Source organism: Cucurbita pepo, chromosome LG01 (assembly GCF_002806865.2).
Source record: "Cucurbita pepo subsp. pepo cultivar mu-cu-16 chromosome LG01, ASM280686v2, whole genome shotgun sequence".
Classification (NCBI taxonomy): Eukaryota; Viridiplantae; Streptophyta; class Magnoliopsida; order Cucurbitales; family Cucurbitaceae; genus Cucurbita; species Cucurbita pepo.
In genome coordinates, this window is record NC_036638.1 from 3439681 (window position 1) to 3455826 (window position 16146).

General features: G+C 34.1%; 3 protein-coding genes across 3 annotated transcripts in view; 1 reads left to right on the forward strand and 2 right to left on the reverse strand.

Annotated features, from left to right (window-relative positions):
• LOC111799307 (protein VTE6, chloroplastic) overlaps window positions 1-2475 on the reverse strand; it is a 4613-nt gene extending 2138 nt beyond the window's left edge. Inside the window, exons 1-2 of the mRNA XM_023682821.1 lie at window positions 2074-2475; window positions 500-753 (exon numbers count right to left, since the gene is read on the reverse strand). Of these exons, the coding sequence (XP_023538589.1) occupies window positions 500-753; window positions 2074-2316 (497 nt within the window). The 5' untranslated portion in view covers window positions 2317-2475. The remainder of the gene's footprint in view (window positions 1-499; window positions 754-2073) is intronic.
• A 237-nt stretch (window positions 2476-2712) lies between these two features.
• Window positions 2713-5010, reverse strand: LOC111804944 (protein trichome birefringence-like 41). The gene is made up of 5 exons (XM_023689785.1): window positions 4590-5010; window positions 3741-3912; window positions 3470-3651; window positions 3238-3396; window positions 2713-3151 (listed from the first exon to the last, which is right to left on the reverse strand). The coding sequence occupies exons 1-5, from the start codon at window positions 4856-4858 to the stop codon at window positions 2857-2859; spliced, it is 1077 nt and encodes a 358-aa protein (XP_023545553.1). The 5' UTR covers window positions 4859-5010; the 3' UTR covers window positions 2713-2856.
• Window positions 5011-6421: 1411 nt separating this feature from the next.
• On the forward strand, window positions 6422-15981 carry LOC111801416 (probable LRR receptor-like serine/threonine-protein kinase At1g53430). Its single transcript, XM_023685414.1, has 24 exons — window positions 6422-6852; window positions 9916-10084; window positions 10224-10295; window positions 10440-10508; window positions 10606-10677; window positions 10753-10824; window positions 10914-10985; window positions 11069-11140; window positions 11238-11309; window positions 11424-11495; window positions 11587-11658; window positions 11946-12023; window positions 12118-12183; window positions 12290-12349; window positions 12465-12503; window positions 12593-12642; window positions 12824-13191; window positions 13360-13558; window positions 13651-13791; window positions 13891-14009; window positions 14120-14330; window positions 14432-14669; window positions 15004-15154; window positions 15280-15981. Exons 1-24 carry the CDS (start codon window positions 6747-6749, stop codon window positions 15730-15732), a joined length of 3093 nt encoding a protein of 1030 aa, XP_023541182.1. The 5' UTR covers window positions 6422-6746; the 3' UTR covers window positions 15733-15981.
• Window positions 15982-16146: the final 165 nt, after the last annotated feature.

Sequence of the window (16146 nt, forward strand, 5' to 3'; positions counted from 1 at the left end):
CCCCCCCCCCCCCCCCCCCCTGAATTAGTTAATTGTCGGGTAATAGTTTGAGAATGTCTCTTAAATTGCAACGACATGATTAGGCTTTGTCTGCCTTGCCGACTGTTCCAAGAGTGGATCCTTAATCTGATGGCCAACTTGGTCTAGCGTGGTTCTTCTTCATGTGGGGTTTCCCGTCCTCTACCGCACCTAACAGTCCCTTTTCCACGTGGAGGCATAATTTACATTCATAGGGTTTGACTAAGATATCGAACTACTAGCATCAAACATTCACTTATCTTTTGCCACAACAACAAACACGTCTGATGATGCACATTCTACATATAAAGATTAATAAAGCAAAAGAAAGATAAAATACTATTTGTAATAAATAATGTACCTCGTTGTGACAATGTGTTTGTTGTTTGGCCATGGTGACACATATGGCTAACGAAGCAAGTCTACAAAAACCATAACCTTGGGTATGATGCAGTTGAAGTAACGATGTGGAATTACTCACGTTATCCTACCATATGCCTTCCCTATTTCACTTGAGACAGTGTCACTCAGTTTAGTACAAAAACTGGCAACAAAACCAAGTCGCCATAATTGCGCGAATGTTTGTCCCCCAACTTTATTTATCATGAGGAAAGCACAAACACAACCAGCAGCACTCGATCCTATTACGCTACTGGGTCCTCTTCTCCCTTTCCTCTTTTCAGCTACCCCTTGTGCCTCCTTTTGGGCCATCTTTACCTTTGTTGCAGCAGTTCCCTAAGAAACAAAATTTCAGCATTCAGAAGGAGTTCTTTTTTGGAACAAGTAACAACTATCATTTGATATACTGAAAAGGATTAGGATCAAACTCCCAAATGGAGCAAAAAGGAAAAATTATGAACAATAAAGGCAACTATATAGAGAACCACCATGAACAATAACTTTTCATAGACCGAACGAAACACACCCCGATAAAAAAATGATTAATTGAATTTTGCTGCTATTTTGAGAAATGGAAAAATAAGCATGACTGAGCTCTTGTTTGTATTATAGAAGAATCTCTAACTTCTTTTGAAGGTATTCTACTCTACAAAGAACCATTTCATGACGAACCAATTTCACCTCCCCATCAAGTTTAGTCTAAACTAAAAGTTCATTCATAAAAGCAAACCTCGACTCGGTAAAGAAAGCTTCAATAAGCAACACACAAAGGAATGCACTAGAAGATTATTTTTCAAAAAGAGAAATTTTACTGTTGCTGAAAGAGGGAGTTCTGTAAGTGGCTTCCAGTCACCAAAGCAAATGTAAAGAATAGGGGAGCAAAGATACTAATACTTGTATTAGAATAAAGATTATATCAAACACAGAGCAACAAGATTTTGAAAATTGCCAAAACAATCTCAATCTCTCAAGTGCAGGTAAATCATGATTTGGAGAATCCCTTTGAGAAAGGTGAAAATTTTGAAGTCTTGACAAACTTTGGAATGTTCAGAAAAGGGGATCGTAAGTCATGACGAGAAATAGCTTCAAGGGAATGAACCACAGAAACTTGAATTTGTATAACCAGTATTTGGACCAAGCAAGATTGCCAGTACGCTGAAGTTTGCAGGTGAATTTTAAGCTTTCAGAGGATTGGTTGAAAGATTGTTGAGTGGTTTTCCTTCAAAAGAATTTTAATAAGAGAGATAGTAGCACTTTATAGTACAGTGACAATCAAGATGGTCATAGACTTGACAATGAAACTCGTGAGCTCTGCATAAGTAATGAGGGTCCAAATACTAGTATTCTAACATTACATGTATTCCATTACAATCATTTTGAAGCAATTGTGAAGGAGAAAGCACCCAACCCAATTCCCTGAGTTTTAACCATTTTTTTCTATTTGATCATCTAAAAGACGGGTTTCCACACTAGAACTAATCAGTCAATACAGAAATCAGTGAAAAAACAAGAACAGAGAAATTGATCCAACGAACGAAAAATAACACGGCGTTGAACAAAACAACCAATCCAATCCAGGAACATGCTAAAGAGACCAAATCCCACACATCAAACAAAGCCCAAATTGAAATTCAGCAAGAGGGAACAAAGACGAACAATGATGAAATAGGTAGCAACAAGAAGGAAACCAGAGGGCCCAAAAGCACGCCACGTGAGTGTACCAAGCAAGAAAGCAGAAGCAATGCCAGAAACAGACAACCCCGTGACCAGAATCGGCAAACCCACGACGAAAATCAGCAGGTTGCTGAGTAAGGCCGACTTCCACGTGGCGGGGCTCGATTGAACAAGATTGACAGCGGCGGAAGCAATACTCTGAAAATTCTCAGCTGGGACGACCATCTTAACGGATCGGTTAGGGCTCGAATTGGGAATTAGGGTTTATGAGAGAAGACGTAAAAGGGGAAATCGATGAGTTTGGGAGAAGGATGAAGGGGAAGAGGAAAAGTTGCAGTCATCAATGCCTTGGCGTTTAATATACTGAACAATCTAAACGATGGAATCTGGTCGATGTGTCGGCTCAGCAAGAAGAAGTATATCTTACAGAAGTATATTATTATTATTATTTATTATTATTATTATTATTTTAGGATGGTACGTGTGAACGAGTATGAGTTTCTAAACAAATAATACTCTCTCCATTGTTGTGAGGTCTTTTGAATAAGTCCAAAGTAAAACCACGAGAATTCAAGCTCAAACTGTACAATATCATAACACTGTGGGAGTGGTTTCTTCTAACGACAAACAAAGATCTAAACATAAGTGCATTTCAAATAAATGAATTATTACATACCCAAATTGTAAATTTTTAATAATAAATCAAGAAAAAGTAACATTTTAAATAACCAGAGAGGTTTAAAATAAATAATTTAAATAAGGTTTTTAAATAATGAGATTGTAAAATAAGAGATTCCAAGTATCAGGAACGCCAGCGAGGCACCAATGGCTACAGTCCAATCCGGTTCTGCCAACTAAGCCATACTTGGAGGGGTGCCCATCTTTTCTCAGCAGTGATAACTCTGTTACGTCCAGAAGGTGAACGGGGTTTGTGATTTTGCTTAGCACAGCCTTCAGCACGGCCACCGCCGGCAGTGAACCGCCCGGGTACACCGAGCCTACCACCGGTTCGTTTTGACCTATGCAACTCTTTGCTCTTGGTTCTCCCCATAGACTCCCACTGATATATATTATCATACATAATCTTAGTCTACTTTTAAAATTTCATTAGTATTTTTTAAATATAGTACTCGTATTCAAACTTACTTGTAATGGGATGGAGAAATTCCTTGAAAAAAGACATTATTTCTTTGAGGATCAATGTTGAGATCAACCCATCTTCCCCAAGTTGTGAGAGCCTTCTCAAAAGCTACCATTCTATCCATATCTCTCAACACCTCTTTCCCTATTTCAATATAATCCCAACTAAAAAAAACACGTAACTTTAGTTTAAACTTCACGACTTAAGAACGAAGGAGAGAAAGTAATTAGAACGTACGGTTGAGAAGATCCTCTACGGTTCCACCAGTGCCAAGTATTAAAAATGAGAAAGTCGACGCTTTGCCACAACTTACTCGATCCTTCATTAATGATATCTAATTTCAACACTCTTCCAATCTCTTCTCTTACAATGTCTACTAGATATACATTTTTCTCGAGCATCACTTTCACTTCGTACTCCTAAATCAAACCATTGATCTCCAAATGTGATCGTTTCTCTTAAGAAAGATTGAAATGTTGATAAATACGCAAGTTATGAGAAAATATACCGTGAAAGTGAATGTGGAAACATCTCCGACCCTTGTCAAAGTATAACGTGCATTTGGAACAGCAGAGTGAAGCATGCATGTCAAAGATTGCCATTGATTCCGACTAAGTGAGTCTCCCACAAATAGTATACTTTTGCCCCCAAGTTTTTCTAAGAAAAGTTTTCCATCAAACCTAAAATAGGGAGAATGCAATTAGAATTTAGGAGGGATATAAAAGGAATGATGAAAAATGATAGGGGTAAAAACGGAATACGAAACAAACATTTTTCCCATCTCACCCACCGGTAGATCGCGAGAAAGTGAAAACATACCCCACGTGAAAGGAATCTTCCTTATCATTTCATTTCTTAATTTAATTTTAAAAAAACGCCGAATTTAGTTTGAAAAAGTTTACTTTTAATTTACTATTCAAAACACACTGTATTTTATTTTTAATTTAATCCAACTAAAATTACCAATATATATATATATATATATATATATATATATATATAATTTTGTTAAATTAGTTTTTAATTTGTGTTTAATAAATATTTTAAACTTTAAAAATAATTAATAAATTTCTAAGTCTTTATTTCGCGTCTAATAAATATAGATTTAAACTTTTAATTTTATGTTAAATAAATATTAAATTTAAAAAATATTAAATCTATTGCATATAAAATTAAAACTGGGCTTATTAAACCATTTTTTAAAAATCATAAATCAAATAGATGGTTAGGAATTGAGGATTTAATTTAACAATTTTATTATTATTATTATTATTATTATTATTATTAGGTGAAGGAAGCATTATTGTAATAGAAATAAAAATAGGGAAATATAAAATTACCGGGGAGTACAGGGTACCTGGATAAATCGCAATGGAGAGGCTGCCATCTGTACTTGGTGTAACCTAAATCGGGACGGCCATTTTTGACGCAGTTGAACTCGTGCTGCACGAAAGGACAACTCGCCGCCGTGTACAGCGGGTAAGTCTCGTCAACAACCCAACTTCCGACGAATAAATTGCACTCCTCCGCCGTACTCGCCGCCGTCGAACCTCCAGAAACCAAAAAAAGAAGAAGAACAAGAACAAGAAGAATTCCTTGCTCCAAAATCTTACTCCTTAAAGCCATTTCGTTTCCCCTCTCTCTCTCTTAGTTTTGAAGATCAATGGAGCTAAGCACTGACACTGATCCAATGAGGAAAGCAAGAGAGAGAGGCCAAAATGAATGGGCCAATGGGAGAGAAAAAGGGAGAGTGGAGAGAAAGAAGGGTAGTTTAGTCATTTGAACTCCGGCGGTGGGTAATTATGTCAATTCCAAAGGCTAAACTATTTTTTTATACTATTAAAATATCATCTACATCATCCAAATTCACCCCTACAAAATTATTTAAAAAACATAATTTTAAAGTAATCCAAAATTATTATTTTAAAAAAAAAAAAACCATACATGCCTCAAACATTAAAACATTAATAATTAATTTCGTGTTAATTTCTAATTTTTGTATTCATTACTGTACATTTGGGCCTGGGCCATTTTATAAATATTTTCAATATTTAAGTATTTATATGTCGAATAAAATGTACCCATTCTTCCTTTAAAAACAAATATTTAAATGATTTTTTTCAAAAAATAAATATATTAGGATTATATTTTGTTTTGGAGTTGGGAAAACATAAACAAATAAAAAGAAAACAAACACGTGATTGTACAGTAAATTAATTAATTAAAATAACAATTAACTCTATCTATATAATAATAACATAACGAATAGTATTAAAAAATTATTTTCCTCATCTCATTATTTTATTATTTTTTGATTTTTTTATTACAAATAAATAATCCAATAATAAAATGATTAATATGAGAAAAAAATGGTTATTTATAAATTGTAAAATTAGTCAAATTTTATATTTAATTTCTCTTATCTCCACTAGTTATTAGTCAAAGATTTTGGTCAAAGAAAATGGAGGATCACATTTTTTTTTTTTTTTTTTTTTTTTTTTTTTCCGAACTCCACCATTTTTAATTCGCTCAAAACAAGAAAAAGACCAGAACAAAATAATTAATTCAAATTATCGAACATTATGTCATAATATAAAAATATTCATTTATGGATTACTCTAACCTTTTAATTGATATTATATATAAATGATTGATGAACTATATTCAAAATAAATTTTTTACCGCCATATTTAGTTTATTAAGTTTTATTTTACCCTCTTCCCTCCCATTTCCATTTTTCAAAGTTGACTAAATAATTTTAGGTATTTATTTTATTGATAATTTAAAATATTAAGCTTGTATAATAATGATTTAATTTTATGAAATTTATTAAATCAAAATTAATGTTCCACAGAATGAGTCAAAATTTATATTTTCAATCCCTCCCCAAACTACGCACAAATTGGAAAAATTAATATATTAGGTTTTAGACCATTTAAGATAAAAAAATACATTTTTTTTTACTTTTTATTTTTTAATTTTGTTCTCACCAATTTTTTAAATACTTATTTTAAAAAGATGAAAAATATATATGTTTGTATAAATATGTATTAGAAGCTATTAGATTAAATATGGGATTCTGACGCGTAAATGTTTAAATTAAAAAAAAAATATAATGATATTAAATTAAGAAGTATTAAATATATGTTGTCGTGTTATGTGGTGTGATAAAATGTATAAAAAAATATAGCCGCGATCTTCCATACCATTCAATTTCATTTGGCCTCTCTTACGGACCCTACCCCTACATCGCTACTTTTTCTCTTCTTCTTCATCTTCTTCTTCTTCTTCTTCTGAATCCTTAGAAATTTGCAGAGGAACTTCATTTCCTTTCCTTTTCTTAGTTGAATTTCTGTTCCAATTCATTCTTTCCGACTACTTTTCCTTCGCCTCGAATCGATTCGTTTGTTCGCCTTTCGCCGTCGATTGAAAGAAACTCCCACTCACTCCTCCTCTTCTTCTTCTTCTTCTTCTTCTATCACCGGCAACACTTCCTCTGTCTCTCAACGCCGTCATGGTTTTTCCAACTTCTATATTCACGATTCTCGGTGTTCTTCTTCTGTGGATTTTGATATTCCAGGGATTTGGATCCCACGCTCAGTTTTTGCCCGAAGCCGAAGGTACGGTCCTCCGCTCATCCTTTTACAATTTCTGCAATTTTCATTTCACTCTCGATTTTTGCTTGTTTCTGGATTTCTCTTTTTCTCTCGAATTTTATGCGGTTTAGGAGAGGCTGGAGCCTCTGAACAATAGAAAAAGTGAAAAATAGTAGAAAACAAGAGTGTCTAATTCTTCTTGTTCTGTGCGATTTTGGAGAAAATAGAGTGTTAATTAGATTCGGCTTGCTCCTTTTCTTTCCGTGATTTTACTCTCCGGAATCCGAGAGAGAAAATTTCATACATCCATTACTGATTAGTTTATTACATTCCTTTCTTGTTAATCCATTTCGTTTTGCCCTAATTTTCTGAGTGCTACCAGAGACTTGCTTAACTACTGAAGTCAGTTTTTTCTCGATGATTTTCTACGCATTGTGTCCACGTGCTGTGCTATTTTCCCGAATTTTTCTCAGCAACCAATCAGTAGCATTGTTATAATTTATAAATTCTTTTTCTTTTGCGTAAACTATCATTTTAAATTTTTAGTTTCGCTCTATTTTAATTTTTACTTTTATATAAAATTTAAAATTAGTCTTAATTAGACACGTATACGTATTTTTAAAGTTAGATTGATGGGTGCTAAGAATAAATTAGTAAAGTAAAATAAAAGTTAAATAAAGTGAATTTTAACCTTTGATTTCATTATTCCTAATCGTGGATTAGTTAGGTCAGATTGCAAAAACAAATTATTATTATTCTATTCAATTATTATTATTATTATTTTATATTTCGGGAAGTTAAAAAGTCAAATTATTCTTTTCAGAACGAATATAAAATATCTGTGATTTTCGGTAATATCAATATTTATCGTTATTCCCTAAATTTAGAAAATTACTGGGTCCTTATTTTTTCTTTAAAATATAGGTAATAGGTTTAAAAAGATAAAATAAAATATCAAAATAAACTTTTTTTTTTTATTATTTTAATAAAAAGGCTTGAGAAGTTAACTAAAAATGAGTTCAAATTTAATCAGCTTTTGTTTTTGTTTTTTTTTTTTACTCAAAGAAGAATAAGAACAATTTGAAGGAAAAAAAAGTAACAACACTTTTTTTCTTAGAAATTGAAAAATATTAATGGAAGGGAAGTCACAACCAATAAAGTATTTTAAATAGTAAATATTAACGACAAGAATAAGTACAATAATTGTTGTGATATCAACATCAAATTAACTTTTTAATGAAAATAATGTTAAATATATCTGAGGTATTCGTAATTTTTAAAGTTTTTTTTTTCCTTCATTTGTTAATAATTTTATTAATTGGTGTGTTGACTTTTGTAAATTGATGGGTTGACTTTTTCTAATTGGTAGGTAGAAGTTTCTTGTTTTAAATTACATCTAGTGTGTCTAATTACAATATTTTAATAATATTAAAACTTTTTATTAGAAATTTAATTTTTTTTCCGACATAATTGATAGTTTTGAATTTATTTAGAATAAAATTGAGATTAAAAAAAGTATATTTTTTTGAAAATAAAATAAAAGCTACAACTTTTTACCAAATGATAACTGAATTTATTAAAGTATGTGTCTGAATATTAAACTTGTTCCTTGAACACATAATTTTTTTATTCCATTTTAATTTCTATATTTTAAAAAATTAAAATTTAGTCATTTAATTTCTATATTTATTTAAAGTATAATTTTCATATTTAAGAAAAAAGAAAAAAGAGAGGGGAGTCTGAGGACCCACATTTAAAGCTAAACAGGGAGTAGGTGGGCCCCTATCCTGTCGCCGATCCCAAACTCATCCAACCCTTTCACGCCAGATCTGACATTTTACACCATAAGAAAGAGACGTTTTTATTTTTTTATTTTTTTTTTATAAATATTTTAAATGCAAGATAATATTTTTAAAAAGTTTTATATCATTTATAATTTTTATAGATAAGTTAGAATATATTTTTCTTCCCTTTCAGAAAAAAAAAAAAATAATAATATATATATATAAGAAAAAGACGGTCTAAAAGATAATTAATGATTTGAATGTCAAGTCTCTTGTCTGAATAATATCATTTTGTTGTGTAAAAGACATATAAATTCCACGTTCTTATCAATTAATTATTCCAAGTCCACACTTTGTAGTTGAGTGTAGTATAGTCCTAGGTAATGTGGTACACTTGATTAATTTTTTTTTTTTAATTTTTAGAACTTTAATTATAATTTTATTTTTTGTTTTTGTTTTTGTTTTGTTCTTTAGACAGTGTAGCATCCTAAGTTTTCTGTAGGAACATGTCTTTACTAAAGACATGTGACAATGTCACGTTCGGCCACTTATTTTGTAATTACTCTCAAATTCAGCTACTTTTAAATGAGCATTAAATTATTCAGCTCCCAGATTGGTAATAATTATCGGACAGCTAAGCAAGCTCAAGATTTTTTCTCCCCACTTGGTTTTGGTGTAGCGGTATTAACTCCTCTCCAATTTGAACACCGCTAACTTTTTGCAGTGGTAATAGACCGTCCCATTCTTTTGACCAACTTCTCTGACCACCCCATTTCTTCATATCTGCATTTACTGTATGTTTATTGAATACACTTGCTTTGACTTTCTCCCATACATCTCTTTAATTACTTCAATTCATATCCAATAGAGCATTGAATCCTGATCGTTTCTGTCTTTTTTTCTTCTGAAGTATCAATATTTGAAATGAAATCTAAACCGACTCTAAAACTAGTTAGAAAAGAAAAAGGAAGTGGGAGAATCCACCGAGCCCGTCTCTTTCCCATTCCATGGACTTAAACTAGAGAGGGATTCTGCCAGATCCTACGTTAGTTGGAGAAGAGTGTGAAAATCTCTCCCGAAGACGCGTATTAAAACTTTGAGGGAAAGTTCGAAAGGAAAAACTCAAAAAAGATAATATCTACTAGCGGTGGGTTTGGACTATTACTGCCGCGATCGTTAGAATTAGCGTCTATAGTTTGAATTGTCACTTGCACATAATTCTTTTGGTTCTGAACTAAGATAATTAAACCACTTCCAGAAGTTGTGTCTTGATTCGTTGTGCCAATTCGTTTGTGTTGAACAGTGAAAGCCCTTCAAACAATATCTTCGAAACTTAAGAATTTAAGCTGGAATGTTACCCGGACTTCTTGCATTCAAGGTGAAGGCTTTTCCAATGGAGCTTTCCCGGGAAACCAAATCATGAGGAATGTCTCATGCAATTGTACTTCCACTGTTTGTCATGTGACAATCATGTAAGAAACTTATTTCCTTTCCCCACTGATATGCTTCTAATCTACCAATTGGAAACAGCCATAATACTAGCTTCTTCCCCTTACTCTTTTTCTTTACATGTTTTCTTCTATTGATATCTTATTTATTGTTATTTCACAGCCTGCTTAAGGGTCTCAATCTAACAGGAACTTTTCCAGATGAATTTGGTAATCTTACGCATCTGCAGGAACTGTAAGTGCTGGAAACTGTCTTTCTTTATTGTGTTAGATTCAAACATTCAAGTCTCCCATTGATGTTTGGAAGTCTGGTATCTCTTAAACGTTTGATTTCCAGTTAAAATATAGAATTCTAAGCGAAGTTCCTCTGATTAAACAGTGATCTTACTCGCAACCATATTAATGGCCAACTACCCACTAGTCTTGCCAATGCTCCTCTTGTCAAACTGTAAGCCATATATTGGACTGGATTTCTTAGGCATTTTCTTAGCTGATAATCATAAAACAATTTACTAGTTTGTTGTGTGTTTATCGGTTCCATGCAGTTCTCTCTTGGGAAACAGGCTAAACGGTTCAATTCCCAAGGAAATCGGTGACATTGGCACCCTTGAAGAGCTGTAAGTGATGAAAAGAAAAAATACAGTGTGTAAGTAACTAAGATTTTAGGGTGTTTGATGGCATTTCGGTTGCAGGGTCTTGGAAGACAACCTGTTAACTGGAAATCTACCTCCCAACCTTGGAAATCTGAACCGTTTGAACAGACTGTGAGTCGCATGTCCTTTACCTCTCTTTTTCTGTTGGGTGCAAATTGCCATATTCGGACAATGTAAGGAACTGTTTCTTACCACTGTAGGCTTCTGTCCGCAAACAATTTCACAGGAAGAATACCAGACTCATTCGGAAAATTAAAGAACTTGGTTGATTTGTAAGTTACCAAGAGACAAAAATTTAGTCTTCCACTGTTTTATAAGACTCCATAATTTCTAAGTTCTTAATTAATGTCTGCAGTAGGATAGATGGGAATGGAGTGTCTGGGAAGATTCCTGAATTCATTGGGAATTGGATCAACCTTGACAGACTGTGAGTTTCACATCTACTTCGCAATATTTTCTCATTTATTTGCACTAGTGCTAATATTACAGATTATCAAGGCATTTCTGAAAAGTTTCTTTTCCAGGGATATTCAAGGAACATCAATGGAAACCCCCATTCCTTCTACAATTTCTCAATTGAAGAACCTAACTCAATTGTGAGAATCTCTCAGATTTCGAATTACTGCATAGAATACTCCCGTTGTGTTGGATTGCTTTTTATCACCCCCTCCCCCCTTTTTTCTTATTTATGTGTGCGACTTGTTTAACAGGAGGATATCTGATTTGAAGGGATCATTTACAAGTTTCCCCAATTTGACAGATCTTATAAATATGGAAGAATTGTAAGTTGAAAGTATCTTAGTTTGTTGTCTATATCTTAGAAAAATTCAATTTATAATTACATTTTAATAAAGGGTTTTCCTTTTCATGCAGGGTCCTGAGGAACTGTTTAATTAATGGTTCAATCCCTCAGTATATTGGAGAAATGAATAAATTATCAACTCTGTAAGTGCTTAGTGTCTGATTCTTTTGTACAAATGCTGACAAGTACATTGCGCCTTTCCAAATTCATCATAAATTTTCAATTTTACACCTATTAGTCAGCCAATGGCCCAAGTTCATAAACTTGAATAATTGGTAACGTTTACCTCATTGGTATGAATTAGTTGCTTGTGGATCATGAACAGGCTAATCAAGTATCTAGCACGATGAAAAAAATCTGAGTTGGAAGCTTATATTTCTTATTTAAAAATCTAAAGTAGTTCTTTCGTTATTTTTTTTCGCTCTTATAGGGATTTAAGCTTCAACCATTTAACTGGTCCAATTCCAGCAACATTTCAGAATCTGATCAAGAGAAAGATAGACTTCATGTAAGTGGATAATTGGACACTTCCACTTTGGTTTCATGATATTATCTGTACACCACAATCAACAACGCATTGAATCAAAACCTAATTGATGCAGGTTTCTCACAAACAACTCACTGAGTGGTGAAGTGCCCGGTTGGATCTTGAGGAGCAAAAAGAACATGTCAGTATACCATATAGCCATATATTGACATTCTAGTGGGCAGTGAAGAATTTTGGATTACCGTAGCATGATTATTGTTTATGATATATATGTTGGATTGTTGCAGAGATTTGTCTTACAACAATTTTTCAGGGTCTACTCTTGCTAGTTGCCAACAGTCACCTGTGTAAGCTTCTCTATTCCAATGAAAGCGAGGAAAAAAGTTATTAATATTTGCTACTCTGATAAGTATCTGCCCCCCCCTAAAATTACATGATGGCGTTACCTTTTATGTACTACAGGAACTTGGTAGCCAGTTACCCACCTACAGCGAATCATCAGTAAGAAATAAGATGGTTTTTTTTTTCTCCCTTTCTTGATTGCTTGTCAAACTTGAGTGAAATGACTGATCGGATTTCTGAACATGCAGAGTTCCTTGGTGCCTCAAGAAGGACCTTCCATGCTCCGGAAAAGCTGAATGTAAGCAGATCAAGATCTAGATAATGGACCATGGCCCCCTGATCTTCTCCAATCCAAACACTATTCATCATATCATATATATATACTTCAATTATTTGATCTAGATCAAGATCAGATCAAGTGTTCTGTCATGGATCGTAGTTTGTGTTTGATCATTTTATTGTTCTAATTGCAAATGCAGATCATTCCTTGTTTATTAATTGTGGAGGAACCAGATTGAGGGCTGATGGGCATGATTATGAAGAGGACTTAACTACAGAGGGCAAGTCAAATTTCTTTTCCGTTTCAGAAAAATGGGCTTATAGCAGTACAGGAGTTTTTCTGGGTGATGAAAATGCCGACTACTTAGCTACAAATAAATTCGGCCTGAATGTGAGTGGTCTTGGCTATAACCAAAATGCCCGTCTTTCTCCTCTCTCCCTCAAATATTATGGTCTCTGCCTGCGGAGCGGAAGCTACAATGTGAAGCTCCACTTTGCTGAAATTATGTACTCTAATGATCAAACTTTTAGCAGCCTGGGAAAGCGTATATTCGATATATCAATTCAAGTGAGTATTCAGCCAGTTTACAGCACTGATACAATATACAGTCTACTAGTGTGTGGATTTCATTTTTGCAGTGAACTTATTATTTTCAAAATTTCTCGATTTAGCTTAGATATGAATGAAGATAGATTAAGAATTTCAGTTGTTCATCAGCAATACTACATTCTACAGGGAAAACTAGTCAAGAAGGATTTCAATATTGTGGAGGCAGCTGGGGGTGTGGGTAAGAACTTCACAGTGGAAGATAAAAATGTTTCTGTCAATGGTAGTACCCTTGAGATTCATCTATATTGGGCTGGTAAAGGAACCACAGCAGTGCCAGACAGAGGAGTTTATGGACCCCTTATTTCTGCAATCACAGTTACACCAAGCAAGTTCTTTCTTGCACTTTTTCATGATCTTTCCCTTCTTTTAGATGTTCTATAAAATCACTTCTAATTGATATAATTATTTTTGTTATAGACTTTAAAATTGACGAGGGAGGACTATCAGCTGGAGCACTTGCCGGCATTATAATTTCTTCATGTGCAGTACTCATCATATTGGTCGTTGTATTTCTTTGGATGAAAGGTTACATCTGTAAGAAGGAAGTCCCAGCTAATGGTAAAGTTGTTTAGTGTTAACTATACTGAAATTTTGTGTTTCTTTCAGCTATAGGTACTAAAAAAATTGAAAATTTTCTTCTTTTTTCCCTTGCTATAGAACTTTCTGGCGTAGATTTACAAACGGGTCATTTTACATTGAAACAAATTAAAGCTGCCACCAACAACTTTGATCCTAAAAGTAAAATAGGCGAAGGTGGATTTGGGCCTGTCTATAAGGTAACTGAAAGCATTTCAGTTCTTTTGTATGCGAGAAGATAATATATGTTGCAAATTTTGTTACAACCTTAAACTCTTAACTTGAGATGTTCTTCTTTGGTCAAGGGTAGGGTGTATTGTCTGATGGCGTTTTGATTGCTGTAAAGCAACTCTCCTCGAAATCGAAGCAAGGTAGCCGTGAGTTTGTCACTGAGATTGGGATGATATCTGCATTGCAACACCCAAACCTAGTTAAGCTCTTTGGCTGCTGTGTTGAGGGAAATCAATTGTTGCTAGTATATGAATACATGGAAAATAATAGTCTTGCCCGTGCGCTTTTCGGTAATAGCATGAGTGGCATCTTTGGTTTTGTGAACTGACTCTTTGAGATTGGTATGACCAACTAAATCTTGTCTCGCTTGCTTCCTTTTGTTTTACTCAAGGTCGGGAGGAACAAAGGCTTCATCTTGACTGGCGAACAAGGAAGAAGATATGCTTGGAGATAGCTAGGGGGTTAGCTTACCTTCATGAAGAATCAAGGCTGAAAATTGTTCATAGAGACATCAAGGCCACAAATGTGCTACTCGACAAAGATCTTACTGCCAAGATTTCGGACTTTGGTTTGGCTAAGCTTGATGAAGAGGAGAACACCCACATCAGCACACGAATTGCTGGAACCATGTACTCTTTCTCTCTCTCTCTACCTATATATGCACACGTGCATGTTAGGAATCGTAGATTTCCACGATGATATTTGCTTTGGACTTCTCCAAAAGGCCTTATACCAATGGAGATGTATTCCTTACTTATAAATTCACGATATTCTCTAAATTAGCCAATGTGAAACTCTCTTCCAACCATCCTCAACGGTGCTTGCATGCATAAACTTATATAGATGTGTGTAACCCGTGAAGTTAACCTAGTTATCATTCTTAAGCATTCAAGAACTGATGGTACTAGTTTCTCAGATGATACCATTAATATTTGTACTTTGGTTTTTTTTGTTTGTCTTCAGCGGTTATATGGCACCAGAGTACGCAATGAGAGGATACTTAACAGACAAGGCAGATGTTTACAGCTTTGGAGTGGTTGCTTTAGAGATAGTTAGCGGAAAAAGTAACACAAATTACAGGCCGAAGGAAGAGTTCGTCTATCTTCTTGATTGGGTATTTGCCACTCATTCTCTGATTCTTGCTTGGAAGCGATGGAAAAAAAATGCTGATTTTCTAATCCTTGTTCAATAGAGGGCATGAGATAATGAATGATTTTGTTTTGTGTTTGGTACCTGTAGGCCTATGTACTGGAAGAACAGGGTAACCTTCTAGAACTGGTAGATCCAGACCTTGGTTCAAAGTACTCATCAGAGGAAGCAATGAGGATGCTGAACATAGCTCTGTTATGCACCAACCCATCTCCCACTCTGAGGCCAACCATGTCGTCTGTGGTGAGTATGCTTGAAGGCAACATTCCAGTCCAAGCACCCATCATCAAGCGCACTGCATCAGGCCAACATCCAAGGTTTAAAGCGTTTGAGATGCTCTCACACGAAAGCAGATCGCAGATTTCAAGCTCAGCATTTTCGGAAGAAGCTGCTGAGGCTCAGAAAAGCATGTTAATGGATGGGCCATGTACGGATTCCGCAGTATCCATTGACAGCAATGACAAGAATCTCTACCATTCTGCATCCAGTGATCCCATCCAAAATCATCGTCGTGTTGATGATCTCAAACCGTCAGATAAGTAATTCATGGAACATCATATTTATATTTACTTCTTTCATTGCAGGCTCTGTGTTATTTAAGTCATTTGATTCTTTGTACAAATGAAAGGAAATGCTCTCTCAAATTGGTTATTATTTTTTTTTTTTTTGGCAACATACTTGTGTGCATACTGCATACCATGTTGGAGCTCAGCTGTCTTTTGGCAGAACAAATGAGATGAAATGAACTGTAAACAAATTGAATTATATTGGAAAATCTGATCATTCTTACCCTTTTTATACTTCAAATTAATAAATATACTCCCAAACTTTCGAGTTTATCTAAAGAAAAAATAACCATAGATTTTCAAAATTCATAATTATACCTTCAAACTTTTTTTTTTTCCTTTCAATAATTCATTAGTCTAAATGCTTATAAAAGTGATACTACATAAATAT